A 25,450-nucleotide genomic window follows, 5' to 3' on the forward strand; every position below is an offset into this window, starting at 1 on the left:
AAACAATGGCTCTGTTATTAAAAGACCTACAGTTATCAAACCTAGCTTATGCTCGCGACTTCATCCGCGTGGACCACGAAAATTTCAAACCCCTATTTTATCCCCTTAGGGGTTGAATTTTCAAAAATCTTTTCTTAGCGGATGCCTACGTCATAATAGCTATCTGCATGCCAAATTTCAGCCCGATCCGTCCAGTAGTTTGAGCTGTGCGTTGATAGATAAGTCACATTTTCCTTTTATATATTTAGACTAGCTTATGCCCGTGACTTCGTCCGCGTGGACAACACAAATTTTAAACCTCTATTTTACACCCTTAAGTTTGATTTTTAACTATGAGATTTTAACATAAGCTTAATATAATATGTCATACTGCTAATTGCAAAAACATTAACTACAAAACTTCTTTATCGACACTTCAAAACTGACAGATTTTCATACAAACTTCAAACCCCTATTTTACCTCTTTAGGGGTTGAATTTTGAAAAATCCTTTCTTAGTGGACGCCTACGTTATAATAGCTATATGCATGACGAATTTCAGCGTGATGCGTCCAGTAGTTTGAACTGTGCGTTGATAGATCAGTCAGTCAGTCAGTCACCTTTTCCTTTCATATATATAGATACTTTAACTGAGCAATTCTTGTAATATTTACCTCGGTATTTACAATGTACCTACTTAAATTATTCAAATATTTTTTTGATATAATACGAGATGATGCTCGCGACTTCGTCCATGTTTTTAAAAATCTCGTGGGATCTTTTCGATTTTCCGGGTTAAGTAGCCTATGTCCGTCTTTGGTAGTAGGTAAGCTACCAAAGACGGACATACTTATTCGTATATACATCGAACCAAATTCCACCAAAATAAGTAATAATTGATTAAGTGGATGCGAAAAGTTCAGACAGACGGAAAGACACACTTTAGCATTGTTAATATTAAGTACTTAGGATGGACTGCTTTTTCGAAAACGGCTACATAAATAAGTAATTCTAATTGGAAAATATGTTTTATCTAAATCGAAAATTTTTCCAATTAGATATAGACCCTTGAGAAAAATCGTTTACACAAACAAAAACTCCAAAGATTCCGAGCAAAACACGATCGACTAATCTCAACTTTATTATTTGTGAAATAGAAGGTGTTATGACCCTCACTAATGTGATTGACGAAGAGATACATTTACAATATACCACCATCTTTTAAAATATCCTACAAACCGTTGAGCTATTTAGGTTTAAATTAAATAAAAATCTCTTCCTTTACAGATAAGCATGGGGGAGGACAAGAACGACGAGGGCGATGTAGCAGTTGACGAGAAGGAGGCACCACCCGACACCGAAGACACCACAGAAGCTAAACCAGACGACATAGAAGACAACATGCAAAAGCAAATAGACGTAGTTATCAACAAAGAGATGCCCATGAAATACGCGGACAGTGCGATCAGGCAGAGGGAAAATGAGAAGAGCAACTACATACAAAATATAAAGAACTCGACTTCAGGTCTGAGTCTAAGTCAAATAAACCTGAAGGAGGAAACTCTGCTCACAGACTCGAAGACTGTTGTGAGGTTTTCGCCGATATGGAAACAGGTAGGGTTTTTATTCAGCTTTTCATTATTTTTAAACATTTGAGATTTATAGAGCTCATTATGAGCTAATTTTTAGACTAGGTCACACTTGATGATAAAGGTCACAGGATTCTTCTCAGTCTGAGCAAAGTCATAGTCACTTGCGCTCTATAGATTTTAGACGGTATTGGAATACCGAATGTAAACTGTTGTACATACTTCCAAAGCTTTACACTTTGTTATGCTTAGGGGAAATAAATCATTTCCGAACTTCAAAGTGTGGAACATCGGCGCAAAGTTGCCTGTCTATCGGTATTCTACAGGATATATTTCGGAGAGTATGCCGAAGAACTTTTCGACCTGGTCCCTCCTTCACTATGGTACCGCAAGGCATCGCCAGGGTCTGCACCTCCATTTTCTCTACAGATTTGCCTTCTCATTTTCTAATTCGAACCTCTAAGATTTGGAACACCCTTCTAGCATCAGTTTTCCCCTCTAATTATAATATGGGTACCTTCAAGTCAAGAGTGAATAGGAATCTTCTAGGCAAACGCGCTCCATCTTAGGCTGCATCATCACTTGCCACCAGGTCTGATTGCAGCCAAGCGCTAATCTATAAATTTAAAAAAAATACTTAGTCATCATTTTTTTATATGAACATATTAGTCATCTAGAAAAAAAAAACTTTCATAGTTTCCTTGTATTTCTTGGAAAAAGGAATTGCTAGAAAATATTATTACCTATCACCATTGTGATTCAGGTCATACATAAAGAACACCAGCATGCACTAAGTAAATGCTTCCACCCTGACCCGTCATATCACTGCATTCCGAAGCCTGGCCTCCATTGTAGATAACATGGAATTGCATACCAATACCGCTGTAACTAGGTGATGCCCGCGGCTTCAACCTGTTGGATTCAGATTTTTGAAAATCACGTGGAAATTTTGATTTTCTGGCATAAAAGTAGCTTGTTCAACTCTGGAATGCGAGATGCTGTGAAAGAATATTTTTGAGAATAAATTTCTTTGAACCGGACATACGCTAAAAAGGATTTTTGAAAATTCTAAGGGGGTTATAAGGGGTTGAAATTTGTGTAGTCCACGCGGGTTAAGTCACGGGCCTAAGCTAGTTTTTTTACTGTTTTGAGGTACCTACCAAATTTATTCCATACCTGTTTGTTGAGTGATCTCTGGTTCTTAGAAACTGTTTTAGGTATCTTGTCAAATTACCCCGGTTCCAACATTCCTATAAAAATTGTTTCATGATTTCCAGACTCTGGCATCTATGGCAGCCATTTTGATGACGTTCACGGGGGGCCTCACGTCAGGCTACTCAGCGATACTGCTGCCCCAGCTCAAGGCCTCCGACAGTAGCATACCCTGCGACGAGAATACTAGTTCTTGGATTGGTGAGTGTTGTCATGTTCAGATCCTGCCTCCTGCTGACGGTCACGGGGGCCTCACGAGGAGCTGTTGGGGGCCTCGCGCTGGGCTACTCCGTGATACTTCTACCCCAGCTGTCTGACAGCAGCATACCCTGCGACGAGAGTACTAATTATTGGATTGGTGAGTGTTGTCATGTTCAGATCCTGCCTCCTGCTGACGGTCACGGGGGCCTCACTAGGAGCTGTTGGGGGCCTCGCGCTGGGCTACTCCGTGATACTTCTACCCCAGCTGTCTGACAGCAGCATACCCTGCGACGAGAGTACTAATTATTGGATTGGTGAGTGTTGTCATGTTCAGATCCTGCCTCCTGCTGACGGTCACGGGGGCCTCACTAGGAGCTGTTGGGGGCCTCGCGCTGGGCTACTCCGTGATACTTCTACCCCAGCTGTCTGACAGCAGCATACCCTGCGACGAGAGTACTAATTATTGGATTGGTGAGTGTTGTCATGTTCAGATCCTGCCTCCTGCTAACGGTCACGGGGGCCTCACGAGGAGCTGTTGGGGGCCTCGCGCTGGGCTACTCCGTGATACTTCTACCCCAGCTGTCTGACAGCAGCATACCCTGCGACGAGAGTACTAATTATTGGATTGGTGAGTGTTGTCATGTTCAGATCCTGCCTCCTGCTGACGGTCACGGGGGCCTCACTAGGAGCTGTTGGGGGCCTCGCGCTGGGCTACTCCGTGATACTTCTACCCCAGCTGTCTGACAGCAGCATACCCTGCGACGAGAGTACTAATTATTGGATTGGTGAGTGTTGTCATGTTCAGATCCTGCCTCCTGCTAACGGTCACGGGGGCCTCACGAGGAGCTGTTGGGGGCCTCGCGCTGGGCTACTCCGTGATACTTCTACCCCAGCTGTCTGACAGCAGCATACCCTGCGACGAGAGTACTAATTATTGGATTGGTGAGTGTTGTCATGTTCAGATCCTGCCTCCTGCTAACGGTCACGGGGGCCTCACGAGGAGCTGTTGGGGGCCTCGCGCTGGGCTACTCCGTGATACTTCTACCCCAGCTGTCTGACAGCAGCATACCCTGCGACGAGAGTACTAATTATTGGATTGGTGAGTGTTGTCATGTTCAGAGCCTGCCTCCTGCTGACGGTCACGGGGCCTCACGAGGAGCTGCTGGGGGCCTCACGCCGGGCTACTCCGTGATACTTCTACCTCAGCTGTCTCTGAGAGTACTGCTTCTTGGATTGGTGGGTGTTATTATACAGAGCTTCCTTTCTAATGACGACCACGAGGGCCTCCCAGAGAGCCTCACGGGGAGCCTCACGTCGGGCTACTCCGTCATACTTCTGCCTCAGGACTTTGTGACAAGACACTGTCGCCTCTCTAAATTGCCTCGCTAAGTTGTTGCGCTACATAAACGATGAACTAACAACAATTAAGTAACAATTAAAATCTTATTATTTAGTGGTTTATTTGATTTAAGTATAAATAATTTTACGACTTGTCATCAGCATAATTGCATTTTCTACGCTAAACAAATTATCCTATCTTGTAATGATATAAACCTAAGTACCCTTCAACTGGAGATCATGACAGTAAATTACAATAAGTACTATTATATTATTATCAACATTTTCGAAATATTATTATTTATTCTGTGTTATTACATCAATATAATATTAACTCAACAGGCGACCTCGTTACAGATTTATAGTGGCAGATAAATGACATGGAACTATGTGTATGTTTTCAGCACAAGTTTCCAGTTTATAATTATTAAATCATATTGAGTAGTTATATTTATAATTTTATCGAATTTCGAAAATTCGAATTCCGAGAATTTTTCAAATCGGTTCAGTAGTTCCAGAGATTACCCCCTACAAACAAATTTACAAACTTTACCTCTTTATAATATTGGTAAGATGAACTAGAATCGTGAAGTATCAAGTACTAACTGACTGAACACACAACTCTGAAAATCTCAACTCTCTACCCATTACTGTTTATAAGATACAGCTTGAGCAGCAGGTTGACACACAGACAGACACACAGTGACAGAGTTATGCACAAAGAAGGCGTAATAGGGACCCGTTTGCACACTTTGGGTACGGAATCCTAATAATAATCACGTGTAAAAAAGTCAAGCTAAATAAATGTATTTATTCAAAATCAAACAGTAATATAATGGACGTAACTAACTGGTACAATTAATTTAATGAAATAACTATAGTATTATTTACTCCGTTATGTAAGTTCAGTAAACAATGAGTTTTATTGCGTTTATTACTAGACTTCTACTACTATAACTAGTGTTATCTCAGATAAATTTAATTGAGTAAACTGGTACAATTTACAAAGATTACGAAGTAGGTATAGTTTAAAATAAAGTTACTTGAATTTTCTACTTTGTTAAATAAAATAACTAGCTGATGCCCGCGACTTCGGCCGCGTGGATTTAGATTTACAAAAATCCTGTGGGAACTTTCCGAGGGAGGGGGAGGGATTTTCCGAGTTAAAAAGTAGCCCTGAAGACCTAACATGCGCCCCGCGAGAAAATTTTGTCTACGCATTATCTCGTGTTTTTTCATACAAATAAGACGAGTAAATGCGTAGACAAAATTTTCTCGTGGTGCGCATGTTAGGCGTGCAGGTCACTCTCCAGTCTTCAAATTATATTCATGTAAAAAATCAGGTCATATTCTCTTGACGGGTGCTTGAATTGCATCGAACCCCCGACCTCCCGAGTAGGAGGCGGACGTCTTTACCACTATGCTATCGAGGCTTCAGGGTTCTATGTACCAATAATTATTTTGAAGTTTATTTTAAAATAACTTGAAATTGAATCTGAAACTCAAGAAAACTTTTTTCAATAAGTACAAAGTCGCCAAAAAGTTGTAGGTACTTAACTAAGGTTTTAATTTATTTGAACATAAAGTAATTGGCAAAAACTTTTATGTTACCAATATCTATTTTTACGGTTAAAATTGGTAGTAAAAACCCCTTTTTCACAATGTCACCATGCCTATTAAATATTTCGTTTGAAATATTTTTTACTCGGTATTGACAACTTTACGCTTGATCACGATTTCACCTTTACACACCGATTGAAGAAAAACACGGTCAAGTGCGAGTCGGACTCACACACGAGGGGTTCCGTACCATCGTGCAGGATATAACACTTTGTACTTTAAAAAAAATTAATTTGCATGGCAGCCATTTTATAATTTTTATTATTTGTTGTTAATAAAAATAACTAAGAACGTACACGCACCCTGTGAAAATTTCAACACTCTACCGATTATGGTTCGTGAGATACAGCCCGCTAACACACAGACAGACAAACGGACGGACAGTGGAGGCTTAGTGATAGGGTTCCCGTTGGCACCCTAACCCTTCCCGTTTAGGGAACCCTAAAAACATCGTTTAGTAATAAATTGAACCGAACCTGAATTTCTAGAATTTAATAAATTGCAAAAAAGCAAGAAAAATGTACGTAATTGTATGTCGACGAATATGACCTTTGATTGTTTATCAGATAGTAATGTTTAGGCTCGCAGGAGGTGGATGGAAGAAAACTAGTCGGCGATAATATCCTTATAATAATTATATTCGCCATCCGCCCCCCGCGCGCTGCGGGTACATAACGTCAGCGTAGCATCTCCGTTGCAAATTTAACTTCTTAAAATAAATTAAGCACAATTCAGCTACCATTTAGTGTTACATTACTTTTATGGACCGAAAGCATACTGAATAATCATTATAAGCGATATGGAATGCAGTAAAAATCTAAAAACAGTGAAACAAATTGTAATCAGTGCATAGTGAATTATCTTAGTGAAGTGTCATCACTCAAAGTACCTTCGTAGATTTGCATATTTTCTGACGTAAACAAAAATATTCCGAAACTTATTTTCGCCCGAGACTCATGTAACTACGATGGCGCAGTGTACAGCATAGTGGACTGAATATCTGTATTGCTTAAGTATATTCATGGTTCAAACCTCGTACCATCACATAGTCTGTTTATCTTTTTTTATTTATTTTTTATTTTATTATAAATATATGAGAAAAGTATTTTGAACTTTTTGGCTTTTATACATATTTTAACCGAAAATGCTCGGCTTATGTGCAGCTTGTAATAGCAATGTCTTAGTCACGCAAAAAAGATTGAAGTGCTCTGTCGGGAGTTGCGGTCTACTGTACCATAGCGAGTGCGTAAACTATGACGACACTAATCCATCAAACCGAGCGACATGGGTCTGTCCTTCTTGCACGGCTAGCAAGCCAAAACAAGATAACAGTAATACACCAATTCAGGGCAGAAACCGCAAGCAGCTATCGCCCGATAATGCAACCGTCTTACCGCCACTATTGGGCACGACAAGTGGTCCAAATCAAGAGATCATTATAAACGAGATTAGGAATTTGCGTCGTGAAATGAAGGAACACTTTGAAAACCAACAAGTATGCCTAAATAAGTTCGATGCCAAGCTTACTGAAGTCCAAAAAGAAGTTAGGGACCTTGGAGGTAAATTTTGTACGCTAAAGGAAGAAGTGGACGAGCTAACAAAGTCTGTGCAATACTTGTCTAATGCTTATGATGACCAGATTGGGTTAAATGCAGAATCCAAAAAGTCCCTGGAAAATCTAAATATGGAAAACCAAAACTTGCGATCGCAAATGACGGAACTGAATAGCAAAATTGATCATTTTGAGCAGCAAGCTAGAGATTGTAACGTAGAGCTTCAGTGCATCCCGGAAACAAAAAATGAGAATATTCTCACCATTGTCCAGCAGATGGCATCAGTGGTCGCTTGCGACTTAACAGATGGCAGCATATTGAACTTCCACAGAGTTGCTAAGATGGATACACAGTCCCAACGTCCGCGAAACATTGTAGTGAAGTTGTCTAGCCCAAGAGTACGGGATGACTTGCTTGCGGCCGTAAAACACTTTAACAAGAAAAATCCACAGAACAAGCTGAATACATCTCATTTGGGTTTTGCTGGTCAAACCATACCTATATACATTATGGAACATTTGTCCCCGAAGAATAAAAAGTTACATGCTGCCACTAGACTAGCTGCGAAAGAGAAAAAATATGAATTTGTGTGGATAAGAAATGGTCGTATATTTGTTCGTAAAAACAATGAAGCTGCAGCACTGTGGATAAAAAATACTGAAACTCTAAACGGCTTAAATTAGTATATAATTTCTGTATGCATGCATTAACATTTTTGTTGTATAAAATTCACATTAAATATTTTTTATCAAAATGTACGAGGTCTAAGGACCAAGACGGAAGATATCTATACATCGGCTTTATGTCATGACTACGATTTAATATTCTTAACTGAAACTTGGCTGAACAACACGGTTTTTGATAATGAAATCCTAGATAGTCGTTATATTTTACACAGGCGAGATCGCTCTTCGTGTCCACTATCTTGCCATAAAAAAGAAGGCGGTGGGGTAGCAATTGCCGTTAGTAAAAAAATTGAGTCTGTGAGGAAGTACGAATGGGAATCTGAATGTGAAGATTTATGGATAGCGATTAAAGTTAGTCATAACATCTTTATATATGTTTGTGGTGTTTACGTTCCTCCCCCAGTTAAGGAAGATTACTTGGAATGCTTTTTTAAAAGTGTGACTGATATTTGTAATAACAAAATATGTCAAGATTCACTAACTCTTATCGTTGGCGATTTTAATTTATCTAACATTTCTTGGGTAACTGATTTAAATGGTAGTGGCTTAGTGTCTGGTCAACTATGTAACAATATAGATAGTGTCTTTTTGGAAAACATTGCTTTCAATAACTTGAAACAATGTAATCCTATTCAAAATATAAACGACCGTATTTTAGACTTAGTTCTTACAAATAATTCTGATTGGATACAAGTAAAAAAAGAAGATAATGCTTTAGTTAAAATTGACAACCATCATCCACCTCTACAAATTATTCTAAAAGTAAATTGTAACCGCCACATGAAACCTTCTCGAACACCATTTCTTAACTTCTTCTTATGTGACTATGATAATGTCTGTAACGAACTGGATCAAATAGACTGGTTGTCTCTTTTTCAAAATGTTCACTCGGTCGATGCTAAATTAGACATATTTTACCAGACACTAATGCCCATTATTCATAGACATACGCCTATGCGGAAATCGCGAGATAGTCACTATCCTATATGGTTCTCAGGTCCACTATTACGAGCATTAAAGGAAAAGGCAAAAGTCCACCATAAAAAGCAAAAAATATAATAATTCAATGGATAAATTTTCATATAAATTACTACGAGAACGTTGCGCCATTATGGTGAAAGATTGTTATAATAATTTTAAAAAACGCGTTGTTGAATGTATTCGTGACGATCCTACCTACTTTTGGAAGTTCTTTAAACAACAGCGTAAAAATGGTACCAATTGTATTCCGAACGAAATGATTCTGGATAATTTTGTAGCCAAAGGAGGAAAGAATGTATGCGACGCCTTTGCTAAACATTTTTCATCGGTCTACACAAACACCAGTAACTGTCAAGTAGGCAATTCACCAATCCTAAACAATACCATTCCCACTGCTTCATTCGGTACTTGTCAACTGACTGAAAAAGAAGTTTTAAAACATCTCTTACACTTAGATTCACTTAAAGGGCCCGGCCCAGACCTTCTTTCCCCATTATTTCTTAAAAAATGCGCCCACAAATTAGTTAAGCCACTAACTCTCATCTATAATTATTCTTTGCAAACGGGTATATTTCCTACCAAATGGAAAATTGCATATATCACACCAGTCCATAAGTCAGGCAACTCAAAAGATATAAAAAACTACCGGCCTATATCTATTTTATCAGTTTGTGGTAAAGTCTTAGAAAGCTTAGTTCAAAAACAAATTTATTCTCACATAGCTCCTTATCTTGATCCTAATCAACATGGGTTTCGCCCTCACAAATCTACAACCTCTAACTTAGTTAGTTATATTTCAGACATCGCTGAGATTGTCGATGCTACTGGTGAGGTACATGCAATTTACACTGATTTTCGAAAAGCATTCGACATGGTGAACCATAACATCTTGTTATTAAAAATTGAGTTTTTGGGAATTCATGGCTCATTGTTACGTTGGTGTGAATCTTACTTAAGAAATCGGTCGCAACTTGTTGCTGTTAATGGTTTTAAGTCTTATGAGATAAAAATAACATCGGGTGTACCTCAAGGATCACATCTAGGTCCCACGTTTTTTCTAATTTTTATAAATGATTTGGCACTCAAGTTAAATTCTAAATTCAAAATGTTTGCAGACGATATGAAAATTTACAAAACTATTAACAGCCAAGCTGACGTGATAACACTACAAAATGATATTGATGCTGTTCACTCTTGGTGCACCAATAATGGTATGTCCTTAAATATTGAAAAGTGTTTCCACATTAAATTCACCAGAAGAAAAAATCCGCTAGACTGTGTCTATAAAATAAACGAGGTTATTCTTAAGGAAGTTTACAGTATGAGAGACCTTGGTGTAATTGTAGACTCCGCTTTAAGTTTTCGTCCACATATCGAGCAAATAACATCGAAAGCTTCAAAGATATCTGGACTAGTCTTCAGACAAATGAAAATATTCAAGGATCCCAGTTTATCTATTCTCGTCTTCAATAGTATTGTCCGTAGCATCCTTGAATATTGCAGCACAGTATGGAGTCCAGGGTATCAAGTTCATTCCGATAGAATAGAACGAATTCAAAAACGGTTTCTATACCATCTGTCTTACAAGGACTTCAAATGTAACAAATTGTTTTCGTATGATTCTCGTCTCTCTTACTATAAAATGAAATCGCTAAAGGATCGTAGAAAGATTGCGGATGTTATTTTTCTGGCAAAGCTAATGAAGGGTCTCATTGATGCACCTGAATTACTTGAACGCTTAAAGTTCGTTGTGCCTCGTGACTGTAGCCGCTTACACAATCGTAAGACTTTCTGTTTGCCTCAAGCCAAGACCAATCTCGGACTTCATAGTCCGCTATATAGAATGCTATTCCTTGCAAATTGTCATAGAGATGTTATAGATATCTTCTGTGACAGTATACCCACAATAAAAAATAAATTAAGTACCTTGATAAGTTAGTAAGTTAGGAAATCTGTGCATTGTTAGTTGTAAGTTAACCTTTTTTTTTTCTTTTTGTTTGTTAGAAACTATTTTGTACAAGTTTTGTTCTTGTTTAGTTTGTTTTGATAAGTTTGTTTGTTGCACTGTAGTTATTGTACCACCTAATCGCGCATGCCACGTCCACATCTAGTAGACACAATTAACAACTAACATTTCTGTATATCTTTTAACTTGTTATCATACAATAATTGTAGTCAGTTTTGTGGACTAATAAAAAAAAAAAAAAAAAAAAAAAAAAAAAAATATTCAAAGTTACATTTAAATGAAAAGACTAAAAACTAGTGCTTATCTCTACGGATGAGAATATTCTAACTTAATATTACGATTCCCACATCGCGCGGGTTCTGGTATTACGCCGCGTCAGCTATACGGGTCGTATTCGTACGTGGGAATGGGAATGCATGTTGCGCTGGCTCACTATGTATCAGCCGCTGGCTTCGCCTGCGTAACAAGATCTCAAGAGTTTAAAGCCGTCTTTTGTTTATTGTTGAAATTATTGTCTCCTCTATACCTACCACAATTAAATGCATTTACTTATATTATACGCATGTATACTGTTGATGAGAGCACAACATCGATTCGACTCGATTTAAATTTAGACTGTTTTGTTTGGAAATGAGCTCAATTTCTATTCAATGATCGAAATCATGAACTTTGGACTCATTTTCAGTAAAGTTTTAGGCTGTTTTGCTTAGAAATTATATAAGGTTTGTATTCAGTGGACCAAAAATGTCCGGATTATAGAAAAAAAAGGATTTTGATCAGAATTATAACTACACCGTTTTTCGCCAACTCCTTAATTTATTACCGTGGATCTGTTAAGCCGCCATTGGTAGTTAAAAAGTTTATTTCTTTGTTACAGCGGCAATGGCAGCGCTTCCAATGGGCCCCGGCTGCCTCATCGGAGGCTGGCTGATGGAGAAGTTCGGCCGACGAAACGCTCACTACATGGTCTGCGCACCATTCCTTCTCGGCTGGATCCTCATCGCTTGTGCCAACAACCTGGCCCTCATCCTCCTTGGAAGATTCTTCACGGGCCTCTGCGTTGGCTTAATAGGACCTTTGGGACCGGTCTTCATCAGTGAAACCACCAGTCCGCAACTTAGAGGCATCTTTCTCGCTGCCATATCATTAGCAATCGCTGTAGGCATTCTAGTTGCCCACATCATAGGAACATGGGTGCATTGGCAATGGACTGCTATAATCAGCTGTATATTCCCTATTTTATCAGTAATTTTACTAAGTCTAATCCCAGAAAGTCCAACATGGCTAATCTCCAAAGGACAAATAGAAGATGGCGTTAAAGCTTTTACGTGGTTGAGAGGTTATGATGAAGAAGCGAAAATAGAATTAAAAGGTATTATAGATAAGAAAAAAGCTGCGGATAACGAACCTATACAAACTTTGAGGGAAAAGATACGTAGTTTGAAATCCCCTGAGCTTATTAAACCATTGTTTATTATGATAGTTTTCTTTATAACGTGTCAGTTTTCTGGTGTTAATGCTGTCGCATTTTATTCTATTGAAATTATTGAGAAAGCCGTCGGTAAAGGTAGCATAGATCATTATACAGTAATGTATGTTATAGATTCTTTAAGAACTGTTATGTCTGTGGTAGCTTGTGTTACATGTAAAAAGTATGGAAGAAGACCTTTGTGTATGATAAGTGGAATTTTCACTGCTTTATCTATGGTTAGTCTATCAATATTCTTATATTGGTCAGGTGGGAAACCTACGGATTTATCTTGGATTCCATTAACTTGTTTGATGATTTATATATGTGCCATTTCTATAGGACTGGTTCCTTTACCATGGATGATGTGTGGTGAAGTGTTCCCTACAAGAGTGAGAGGTTTGGGATCGGGAATAAGTTCTGCGACTACTTTTGTATCATTTTTCGTGGTAGTTAAGACAGCTCCCGGTATGATGAAAAATCTAGGCGAAGTAGTCACCTTTTTAATCTACGGTATTATAGCACTAGTCGGTACTGGTATCCTATATTTCATTTTACCAGAAACGAAAGGCAAGAGTTTACAAGAAATCGAAGATAAATTCAAAAGTAACAAAATCAGTATAGCCTAAATAATAAATTGCCTAAGTTTAAGTTAGTATGTTTAAGTAGGTAGATGTTATAATTTAAAAGGTAGCCGTAGGATAGACACTTAAGAAATTCCATTGAAATTGTACATGCTGTAAGCGTACATTATTTACTATCTGTGATATTGTAGTATATAATAAGAATTTATAAATATACATATGTTATAATAATATTACGATTGTTGTTTTTATTTCTCGATTCTCTAGTTCTTTTTCATATTATTTTTTAATATAAATTTATTACTCATAAGTAGGTGTATTCTCTATTTGAAAAGGTACCTACCTACCTAATTATTATTCTTTAGCATGTCTTTAAAATCATGTGAGTAGGTACGTGGGTTCTACTCCAAGTTGTTTTTTTTTTCCTAAAATACGAACTTTTCTAAATTGTCCCAATATGGTAAGTATGTCTGTAATGTAACTAAGAGACTGATATTTGATTGAAGTGAATAAAAAAACAAGAAAAAAACAATTTAACATAAAATAAATTTATTAATTTAGCTTTACAACGAATTAATATTAATTAAATAATAATAGCACTGGTTTTAGTATTAAATACTTAAAGTTAAATGCACATCGGTACAAAACTACTTATATATTACGAAATTATGTCACAAATATAGGTAAAAACGGCTTATACATTACATTATTAATTCTAAAGTATGGCACACTGACGCAAATTAAAAAGTAAAGGAAAAAATAATGAAGTTGATGGCTTTTATCTAAATATACTTACTTATCTAGTAATAAAATTAATTTATAGGATTAGAGCAATTCTTTTACATGGGTAAATTTTTTATTAGTTTAGTAAATAATGTTTTTATATTTTAGTTAATTAGACCGGAATGGACACCTGAATCACACAATGGTCATATTTTAACAAAATTAATATAATACCTGAGAAATTGTAGGTAGGTATGCAGTTTTGAAAGTAAATTTTGGAAGGCTGATCACAAAAAACTATTTAGTTATTATAACTAAGGCACTTGTCCGACCGCTGACGATTAGCGAAAAATAAGGAGCTAAAAATTATAAACGGATTAGCAAGCAACGAGAAGCGAGTGTGTAGTTGGGATAGTTTTGTAGCTGGACTATGAGCGAGTGTGCGAATGCAACGGTGTAATGTGTCACGAAATTAATTTTTTCGTGAACACATTTTAGCGCCATCTATTATACTTATGTGATTTTATAAATTAATTTTAATTTATCAAATCACATATAGACGACGCTGTGGTCATTATTTTGCAGTGTTGCACATAAAAATGTTACGTAATGTTACGATAGTACGGAATCCTTCGTGTGCGAGTCCAACTCGCACTTGGCCGGTTTTTTAAATGAAAATAATACAATAAAACTTAAAGTTAACCTTATCTATTTACTATACACATTATGTTCACGTGGAATGGTGCCAAGAATATTGACTGTATTTCCGCGCTGGACAGCTAGGCTGATCCGTTGCGCAAAAAATTAACCAGCCCTTCTGTCACCAGATGAAGCTATTAATCGCGGTGAAATGTCTGGTAATTTTTTTAGCACTATGATTTCATGGCCCCAGGGTCTCCACGGCAAACGGAACAAAAATGTAACGCTCGATAAGAGAGGCATACTTGCGTCGTTTATTGATTCGAAATCACAATTCTATCACGTACGTTTCTTGAGCGAGAAAATAGTGGATACTTAGTTAGATACGAGTTCTTCGTCTGCGGAGGGACAAGTGCCTTGATGCCTTCTGCGCATACTGTCATAAAATTGCATTAAATATTTCAGCATATTATGGCAAAGTAGTGTGCTGAAAATGTACGATTTTGAATGAAGTTATATTTTCAAAATATTACTGTTGACTACGGCCATCAAAATCTAGTTTTTTTTAATATTAAAGTAGTTACCTACTTTAATAGACTTGGTCGATAAGCTATTTTGGACACAATTCAAAATACAATGAAGGTAAGTATATAATTAATAATATTATTAAGTACCTATCTATTCATTTCTAGTCCGAAAGTTAAAATTGAACAGTTTAACTAAAGTTTAAAGTAAAATCTGAGGTGCAGTAAACTTCGAGTGCACAATACTCGATATTATGTGCACCTAAGTCACTTTTTTAACTTTCCTGGCATGTCAACGGTATTTAGGGCATAATTGGCAGGCAGGGGCGGCCTTACGCTTTGAGAAGCTCTTGGCGGTAGATCTTTCCGAGGCCCTTATCCTTTGTGGTATTTATTATATGTATATTTTTATTTATAATGCTTGACGCGAACTGCAAAAGTTAGAGGTAAATAAATGACTTTAGAGTTTTAAAATTAATGTCATTTAGATGCTTGCACTCGCGTGTTGTGAGTTTTATAATGCGCGGCGCGTGGCGCAAGATTCAAAATACACATAACTACAGCACCCGGCAGGAAATATTGTACATCGACCTTAAAAGAGACAGCGGTTTCGAAGAGCGTTGTCTCTGTCGTTGAGAGCGACAAAACGTCACAGAGGTACGAGTGACAGAGGCAACGCTCTACAAGGCAAGGATTGTAGCGCGAGGGCGCGGGGCCCCTGCCAGGGCGAGGTCCCGAGTGGTTGCCCTTCTTGCCACCCCCTAAGGCCGCCCCTGCACACAGGTTACAAATTACTTCCGTGGGGGCTTAACCAGTCTAGAGGCGGGCGGCGCGAACTTTGCGAATGCTTGCTGGTCGAAGACTGGCAGCAGATCCCTCACCCTTGCTGACACAGTGCCGCCCGTCACCCTGGAAGAATAGGCTCTGTGAACAAGGAATTAGTGTGTTTCGTTAGGGTGCACAACTACAATGGGTGAACTACCTACGTCTATGGGTGTAGTAAAGCCTATAAAAGTAAATTAGGTACTTACGTCTATGGGTGGAGTAAAGTGAACTAAATTTAATTATTTACAACTATGGGTGTAATCACAGATAAGGGAGTTTCCGTTATCTGTGGGTGTAAAGTTACAAAAGTAAATTACTTGCGTCTATGAGTGTAGTAAGGCGTATAAAAGTAAATTACTTTTACGGGTGTATATTTTGCTTAAAAGTAAAGTATGACAGCCGGTGAAAATGTGTATAGAAGTTATTTCTATAATAATTATTAGACACAAGCAAAAGTAAGAAGACAAATTCACTTCACTTAAAGGAAATCTATGGCTAAAGTAAAGTTTTTCGATACAAAATTAATTAATAAACTACGTTTGTGTGTGTAGTAGAATCTACAAAAGTAAATTACATCTATGGGTGTAGTAAAGTTTACAAAAGTAAATTACTTACGTGTATGGGTGTAGTAAGATCTACAAAAAAAAACTTGTGTCAATCAGTGAAGTAACAAAGTGTATGTAATAAAAAAGCAAAGTGGGTTCTATTGCTTGTCTAATGTCCAATCTTTGTATTGAGTTTTGTGTACTTATAGTTTTCATCGTGCTTCTAAGCTAAATCTTGAAACACAAATAACGCGTGACTATATGCGGCGCGCGTTATGCACGATTGCACGACAAATGCCACATCAAACTCGCGCGTATGTGTGTAAGATTTGTAACACAAGGAACTGTATGAAACAAGTTTTAGTCCGTACAAAATCACTTCTCACGCGCCATTTTGACTCTATGGTTGAAATCTATAGAGCGCACTTTGACTTTGCTTAGCTTTAAGTTTCAGTTAAAACGAGATAGACTTATGCCAGCGTTATAGCGCTCTCTCGTTCTAACAGTTTCTTAAGTCTGAGCAAAGTCAAAGTGCGCTCTATAGATCTCAGCCTATGACCCAACTGTCATGTCGAAAGTACAGTGCGACAAGGCTCTTTTGGCGCGTGGCGAAAACTAACTTTGCCGTCAAGTGTCCCTTTTGTTCTTGTTTGAATAGTTAGCCTTTGTTCTACAACTAACGCCTGTTATCCAACTATCGAGATAAAAGTATGAATTCCAGTGTACAAGTCACACCTGCAGAGCAGAGTTGTGTGGAGACGAAGCGCAGATTAATTATTTTTTGACAAAAGCTCAAAATTACAGTACGCGGCAGGAAATATTGCACATCGAACTTTAGAAAGAAATAACGGTGTCGTAGAGCGTTGTCTCTGTCGTTGAAACCGACAAAACGTAACATAGGTATGAGCTACAGAGACGACACTCTACGAAGCAGAAATCTCTTTCTAAAGTTCGATGTGCAATATTTAAGCTTTATTTGCTTGGCATAGCGGCGACAGTCACAGCACGCCACGAGCATTTGATTCTCCTCCGCTTTATCAATTTCAACCATATCCCAAAGTAACAAGGCTGAGTTTAACTTGTTACTAAAAGACACGCTGCACCTCGACCCCACTCCGATCCGTAGATATGCGTCGTACTTTATAAAGTTCCTTGTTTTTGTCGCGCGTTATTTTTGTCTCAACCTTAGAGTTAGTTATTTGTGGGTAGGAGAGTTTGATTATGTTTTATGTTTCGGGGCAATCTGAAAAGAAACATAACACTTTGTTATGTTTATGTAAAGTGTTACATTGTTATGCGCGGTGCGGACAATATTGACGGTGGGGTAATTAAGCCAATTAGTTTGACGAACGAAACTTGGTTGAAACTTAAAAAACTACACTGACAGAATTCTTCTGATTTTCTCTTTCCAAAGGTGTTTTTTTTCAAAAGGGAGAGCTTTTCCTTTACCGATAGCAACCTAACGAATTGAAAAACTACGAAATTCCTACAGAAATTCGTAAAGGAAAAAATACTCACAAAGATTTTTATTCAAGTAGGTAATCTTACAAGAACATGATTAACTTAATAAACTTGATAACTGGTTCTAGAGATGCAATGCAATATACAGGGTGTAACCAGAACGCTAACAAAAACGTAGCGTTATTGTTATACTACCTAAAAACCCAGTACCAATAACCATTAGCCTCATTTTGTAGTTTTACTGATTTAGTATTTTTCAAACCCGTATTGTATAGCGTGCAAAACTTGGGTCGACGCCCAACCTACGATGCGGCATTGACTCCGAGTGGCCTTATTACGCAACGTTCGTTGACCTCTAGCGTCATTCAGATGTTTTATTTGCAATACATCGTGAACTTTTAATACAAACAAAATATAGATTTTTTAAATATATTTTCTCGCGTTTTTTTTTGCGGTATCATATCAGTTACTATCAGTAGGTAACATCACCTGTCTTTGTTTTTGCTAGCGTTCTAGTTACACCCTGTGTAGTAGGAAAGTATATTGCTTCTGTGGCAGCTTAGAACATTCTGCAGCAGAAAGTCGAGCTTCTCTATACTTATTAGCTAGTGCCTAGCCCTTAGTACTCTTAGACTACATAGGTACTAGGACTAGGTAATCTAGGACAATTTACCTGCTAGGTTTAATCAACTTGGCAGCTTGCGCCGGTGTAGCAAGCTCAGTAGGGAAGTACGTAGCTCCGTAGAAGTCAAGGCCGTTCTGCAGAAGGATATTTGCCTCCTCGATGTTGGCTAACGTGACGCGGATGACGCTGGAGGCTTCCTTGGGCACCATGCTGCTGACCAGCTCGCCGTCGATGCTGGCGATTGCTCGAGGTGGTGTCTTCTCTAGAGGTTTTGGGGTTGAGGTGCCTGAAATAATAATATTTTTGATTGACAGAAGATTCATGAGTTAATAAAATACTGTGTTAATATATGAGAAAATTATGAAGGTGTACATTTTGATGTGATTCTATTACCATATTAAGTAGGCACTAGCTTATGCTCGCGACTTCGTCCGCGTGAACTACACAAATTTCAAACCCCTATTTCATCCCCTTAGGGGTTGAATTTTCAAAAATCCTTACTTAGCGGATGCCTGCGTGATAACAGCTATCTTGATGCCAAATTTCAGCCCGATCCGTCCAGTAGTTTGAGCCGTGCGTTGATAGATCAGTCGGTCAGTCAGTCAATCAGTCAGCCAGTCAGTCACCTTCTCTTTTTATATATTTAGATTAAGTACTATCTATATTTATTTCTCCCGCACTGCCACGCTCCGCAGCAAAAAAAGACGTGAATAGTTCTTCATTTGCAAATTTTTCTCTTAGTAGAGACTTGTCGTCTTCTTCTTCTCTTAATAATGTATGTATGGAGTTATTACCAGTGTTTCCTTCTCGCGGCGACCCAGCGAAGTTGAGGCGAACCACTTCTACGATGGAGGTAAACTTGTAGAGGGCGTGGCGGACGTCCTCCTCCGGTATGTCGTCAGGAATGTCGTACACGTATACCGTAAACGTCTTCTGAGGACGGCAGGGGATGGCGATCTGGAACACCAGTGTAATATAAGGATTTTCCTACCATATCCTTACGTATGGGCGCTTCAATCAACTGTCTTTTTTGCCTTTGGATTTTCAAGTTTTTTAGGCAATAATCAAGAATTAAGTGGTTCATCCGGAGTGTATGTTCACTTAAGTGATTATCTTGGATTATCTATCTCATTTTGTTTGTCACTTTTGATTCATTTCGAGTCAAAGTTGCCGAATGAAAGACGAAATGAACCATCTGATATTGACATCACCATTTAAAAATGTACCTAGTAGTTAATTTTTCACGTAACAAGTCACGTAAACAAGTTTGTTTCAACATGTTCTAAATTGTTAACATACTATCGATAATATAAGGTTTTATGGATTGTCTTTTAACCAGCCTTTTTAAGATAAGGCTGCCTTCAATTAAATCGAAGCGCGACTTAATTTGAAGGCACCCGTACATTTTCGAGATAAGTAAAGGTATTCTTACAACAAAACTAAGCAGAACATAGGAAGAAGCAGAAGCATAGATGAAGGGCAGAACTAGCTAGGAAAGGATATCAAAAGCAGGCTCAAAAAGTAATGGAGCAAGATTTATAACGAACTCTTTATTTTTATAGTAGACTTTATGTTATTTCCTGGGCCCACTTTAGATATACAATAAGATCAATCTACGGGACGTACCTTTCTATAAAACCTCGAACCAGTGACCTTATGGAATCCCTTCTTGAAAACCATCTGGTAATCATCAACGCTGGAGAACTTGAAGAGTATCCCCGTAGCAGTTTTGGTCAAGGAGAAGCAGCCCTTAAACTCCATCTTCTCGCAGATGGTGGAGGCCTTCTCCATGCTGAGGCCATGCGAGGGCGTGAGCAGGAAGGCGCCCTTGGTGAGGAAGTGTTCGGAGTCCGAGATGTCGGACTCGCTGTCCGCGCCCTTCATCAGCGTGTGGATCTGCTCCTTCCACATGTACGGCTCAGACATCTGCCGGAGTAGCATTTCAACTATCATTTATCTGACTGCACACTAATAATGCTCTACTGACTGAAATTCGGCCACGGCAGCCACCATACTAACTAAGCCAAAAGAATTCTTTCATTTCATTCAATATTTTTATAGGTACAATTTTAAATTAAAGGAACTAAATTTCAAAATCATTATCATGATCAACTTATCGCCGGCTCACTGCAGAGCACGGGTCTCCTCTCAGACTGAAAAGGGTTTAGCCAATAGTCCACCACGCTAGCCAAGTGCAAATTCGCAGACTTCACACAACTTTGAGAACATAGAGAACTCTCAGACATGCAGGTTTTCTGCCGATGTTTTCCTTCACCGTTAAAGCAATTGTGATATTTAAATTTGCTAAAAATCATCTACCATCGATATAAATGACGTACGAAGTAATATATAAGTCTATGTCTTCTACTTATTAAAGTCTATTTAAATTATTAGGCGGGGCCTCATTATGGTACTGATTCTGATCGCAACAAATTTTTGGAGTATTCGCATGATTTTCTTGCCAAATGCCTTAGTAAGAAAAGGACAGATAAACTTAATTTTAATTTAAATCTGTCAAACCTCGTTACTTTAGGTGTAGGTCGCCTACTGTTTAATTTTTTAGAGTAGCACTCAGATTTAGTCTTTAATTTAAAATTCATTAATTTACGTCCTTTTTTAGCAATTTAAAAAAGAAAAAGATGCAGATACTTCCTCTAAATTTTGTTCAGAGAATGACATCAGTATCGATGTAGGTAGGTATCTGCCTTGAATAAAGCCCATAAATCAATCAATATCAGAAGTGTCGTAATAAGAATACAATAGTTGATATATGTTACATTGGAAGACAGTAACGACCGGGAACGTCTCGCGTCGCTGCACATCCCGATCCCTTCCCGAGCCTAATTGTACCATTGTCTCTCGACTGGCTTCCGTTTCAGAAAAAATATCGATACATCACGGTGATGGATATAATCTATAACCATACTAATTTTCGATGTCGGAAAACTCAAACTTTTAGGAACAATTTGCGTTTTATGCAATTGCACTTTTCTTAAGACACCTGCAACGTCAGCCGCGTGGACGGTTTTAAAGCCCGTGGTGCGAACTCTTAAATTTTTCGGGATAACAAGTACCCTATGTAACCACAAATTCACGGTTTTCAGATTTTTCCCCGAATAGACCTACCTACCTGCCAAATTTCATGATTCTAGGTCAACGGGAAGTACCCTGTAAGTTTCTTGACAGATCGACAGACAGACAGACAGACGATAATGTGATTCTATAAGGGATCCGTTTTTCCTTTTGAGGTACGGAACCCTAAAAATGAAAATTTTGAAAATTTGTTGGAAATTTAAAGTTCCTACGGGATTAAAAAAAAACCTTAATTCACGCGGATAAAGATGCGGGCATCATTCATTTTCATTTCATTTCAATTATTTATTTGCTTTCATGTAGGTTAGGTACATATTCTTAAAGCGTTAGGCCCTGTCAAGCCATTGCATGAGCTATTTTTGTATTAAAATAGTAAAGGAAGTAAGTTACAGAAACAATATTAATCACGTATTTAATTTACGGTTTGGCTCCCCGTAGGCGGACAAGACAGCGATCGAAATTGGCATCAATTGTCATCTTATGGTCTCACGACCCCGTAACACCATGTATGGTGGCGAGTGGGTAACTAAAGTAATTTACTTATTACTCTAATCGTATAAAAGGAATTACTTAGATTGGATTATTACTTTTCAATTGAGCTTTGTTGTGCAGCTTTTTAACTGGCTTGGTCAACTAATTGGTTGTAATTCGCCGTTTTAGGTTTTATTGAGTTTATTGCCGGTTTCTATTTGATTCCAAATCAATTGTTAAACCAACAGACAATGGTAGCGATTCTATAGGCGTTTTTCTAAATTTAAAATGACTTATATTAGACTTAGAAAGATGTGCTATTCTAAAAAACCGGCCAAGTGCGAGTCAGGCTCGCGCAACGAGGGTTCCGTACACAAGTACTTACTTACTTTTGACTTTTGAGTGTGGAATCAACTCCCTTCAGCGGTGTTCCCACTACATTTCATTATAAATTTTTTTTTATTCAGATATATAAGCTAGCCCTTGACTGCAATCTCACCTGGTGGTAAGTAATAATGCAAATCTAAGATGGAAGCGGGCTAACCTGGAAGGAGTATGGCAGTTTTTATTAAACCCATAGGTACCCCTGTGGTTATTACACGGCATCGTACCGGAACGCTAAATCGCTTGGCGGTACGGCTTTGCCGGTAGGGTGGTAACTAGCCACGGCTGAAGCCTCCAGACCAGAAATTTTGAAATTATAAAATTCCAAACCCCTGCCAGGAATCGAACCCGGGATCTGACACTAATAAGACCACAGCGCTTACCACTGCGCTAGGGACGTCGTCAATATGGGGTTATTCAAGGGGCGGAACCACAAATTCCTGAAAGGCTGGCAACGCATTGGCGCGGGCGGTTGCACTGGTGATGCAAATGTTCATGGGCGGCGGTAACAAACAGACACGCGTGCTCGTGCTAGCGCGAGTCAGACTCGCACACGAAGGGTTCCGTACCATCGTACAAGACATACCTAACTCTTTAATGTAGAAAACTGCAAGTTAATGACGGACTGCGCCAGCTATAAGTATTGTGTGATTTAGTAAATTATTTTGTTCATGATTTTTTTTTTTGTGATGTAACAAACAAACACACATAGTTCGGAAAACGGATATAGACGTTGGGGTCCCAAGGTGATAGAATGGCGACTTCGCACCGGAAGGCGCAGCGTTGGAAGACCTACCCTAGGTGGACGGACGACATCAGACGAGTCACAGGTTGGTGTGTGGAAGTCCCTACAAGAGACCTATGTCCAGCAATGGTCGTCTATCCGTTGATAATGCTAATCGTGATGATTTTTGACAATGAAGGTCTTGTTTGAATTAAGTACTTAAATTAAAACAAACTTACTTGTACGGATCCCCTGGGCTTATCCTTTTTCTTAGGGCTCTCTCTGCTATCGTCGGGCCTGTGTTCGGTGTCTGAGGCACCTTCGACTAAGGACATCTTGCGAGTGGCGTGCGCGTGCGCAGCGCGTCCGTATACCTCCGACTGCGGCGCTGGAGCGTGGAGACGCGCCTTAAGAACAGAGGAGCCGTGGAGGGGCGGTATTGTTTGTTAATTTGGTAATCGACTAAATTGTTGGTATTAGAATTGGCATGTGTGATTTGCAGGAACAAGTATCTGTTGTTGAACGGGTCGTAAAAAGTTTATGTCAAGTTCGTTGGATTAGACAGAGAAAACCAAACTACGTAAGTAGACTCCATATTTACCACTAGATGATACCCGCGACTTCGTCTGCGTGGATTTAGGTTTTTAAAAATCCCATGGGAACTCTTTGATTTTCCGGGATAAAAAGTAGCCTATGTCCTTCCCCGGGATGCAAGCTATCTCTGTACCAAATTTCGTCAAAATCGGTTGAACGGTTGGGCCGTGAAAGGCTAGCAGACAGACAGACAGACACACTTTTGCATTTATAGTATGGATTACCTATTTTGATTTTTGCTTATATTCTAGACTAGCTTATGCTCGCGACTTCGTCCGCGTGGACTACAAAATTTCAAAACCCTATTTCACCCCCTTAGGAGTTGAATTTTTAAAAATCCTTTCTTAGCGGATGCCTACGTCATAATAGCTATCTGCATGCCAAATTTCAGCCCGATCCGTCCAGTAGTTTGAGCTGTGCGTTGATAGATCAGTCAGTCAGTCAGTCAGTCAGTCAGTCATTCAGTCAGTCAGTCAGTCACCTTTTCCTTTTATATATATAGATTTGTTTTAAAAGAATGGCATTCTCTGATATATTTGTAATGTTTGATGATTATTATCCATGGAGGGATTCACATAGAGATAGAGTTTTGCAGAATTTAATATCTATACATATTACGTAGGTAGTTATAGGTAGATACATTCCAGGTAGGTAAGTACAGGCATTCCAAATCGAAGTGGTACTTAGATGCATTTGACGATTCAAAAGTACTTGTAAAAGTTTTATTGAATAACAATATTTTTATTTTATTTACAGTTTAATTTCTTTTCTATCGAAATTCCAGAACATTTATACCTACAAGGATTCCTTGTTTCCAATTCAAACCGCTAGGATATGGAATCCTTCCTTGAAGTCAAGAGTGAATAGGCATCTTCTAGCATTCTGCATCATCACCTGCCTGCAGGTCTGATTGTACCCAAACACTACTTTAAAAAAAGTTACTAGTTAAAAAAAACTTTCGTGGCAAAAAATAATATCTCGAAACAGCTGGACATAGATCGTAGGCATTCTATATGCCGCGGTCTCCATTCAGTAGGTACCTATCTCTGAGACTCCTTTGATGTCGTCTGTCCACACTTTAGTTGGAGATCTGCCAATACTGTACTTTCCGCTGTTATTACAAAATTATCTATCTTATTACTTTATTTATTTATTTATTTATTTTTATTTTTCATGTACCAAAATTGTAGTTACAAAGTAATAATAAATTAAGTTACATTGGAAATAATAATTTCAATTTCAATTTATTTATTAAATCGGACAACAATTGATCCATTATGTGTTAGTAACAATAAATACTTAATAACTATGTTAATACTTAAACACTAAGGAGTTAGTAACAAAATACTTAATCACTATGTTAGTACTTAATAACTAAAAGGGATTTAGTCCTCTGCACGAGTTTCCCCATCAGAGGACTATCCATTTTGTCCGCTATCATGCGCAGGATCCCGTTGCTGCTTCCTAATAATAATTAATAATAATAATTAATCCAAGGTAACATCAACCACGTCACATAAAAATAAATGACAGTTCTTGCGCACATTGTTTGAGAAGATAAAAGTAAGAATTAAAGAATCTTACTTGATATCTGAGTATTTTAAAAACATTTTCGAATAATAATTAAAAAGCGACTCCACGATTTTTCCCAACATTTTTATTACAG

At 38.3% G+C, this 25,450-nt stretch overlaps 3 protein-coding genes across 7 annotated transcripts in view; 2 read left to right on the top strand and 1 right to left on the bottom strand.

Moving 5' to 3' along the window:
- LOC117993124 (facilitated trehalose transporter Tret1-2 homolog) overlaps positions 1–13,412 on the top strand; it is a 53,930-nt gene extending 40,518 nt beyond the window's left edge. For all 3 annotated transcript variants that reach the window (XM_069506589.1, XM_069506588.1, XM_034980868.2), the window contains 3 exons: positions 1,266–1,592; positions 2,845–2,980; positions 12,002–13,412. In XM_069506589.1, the coding sequence (XP_069362690.1) occupies positions 1,272–1,592; positions 2,845–2,980; positions 12,002–13,221 (1,677 nt within the window). In that variant the 5' untranslated portion in view covers positions 1,266–1,271 and the 3' untranslated portion in view covers positions 13,222–13,412. The remainder of the gene's footprint in view (positions 1–1,265; positions 1,593–2,844; positions 2,981–12,001) is intronic.
- On the top strand, positions 6,722–8,289 carry LOC138403992 (uncharacterized). Its single transcript, XM_069506636.1, has one exon. The coding sequence runs from the start codon at positions 7,083–7,085 to the stop codon at positions 8,172–8,174; it is 1,092 nt and encodes a 363-aa protein (XP_069362737.1). The 5' UTR covers positions 6,722–7,082; the 3' UTR covers positions 8,175–8,289.
- A 291-nt stretch (positions 13,413–13,703) lies between the features above and the next one.
- Positions 13,704–23,561, bottom strand: LOC117993125 (uncharacterized). 3 transcript variants are annotated; one of them, XM_034980870.2, is made up of 5 exons: positions 23,430–23,561; positions 20,145–20,444; positions 19,313–19,475; positions 18,567–18,804; positions 13,704–15,971 (listed from the first exon to the last, which is right to left on the bottom strand). In XM_034980870.2, exons 1-5 carry the CDS (start codon positions 23,523–23,525, stop codon positions 15,854–15,856), a joined length of 915 nt encoding a protein of 304 aa, XP_034836761.1. In that variant the 5' UTR covers positions 23,526–23,561; the 3' UTR covers positions 13,704–15,853. The 3 variants fall into 3 exon arrangements, with proteins under 3 accessions (XP_034836761.1, XP_034836760.1, XP_034836762.1); XM_034980869.2 differs by having other exon boundaries at positions 13,704–15,986; XM_034980871.2 differs by lacking the exon at positions 13,704–15,971 and adding an exon at positions 17,234–17,675.
- Positions 23,562–25,450: the final 1,889 nt, after the last annotated feature.

Source organism: Maniola hyperantus, chromosome 23, assembly GCF_902806685.2.
Source record: "Maniola hyperantus chromosome 23, iAphHyp1.2, whole genome shotgun sequence".
NCBI classification, from domain to species: domain Eukaryota; kingdom Metazoa; phylum Arthropoda; class Insecta; order Lepidoptera; family Nymphalidae; genus Maniola; species Maniola hyperantus.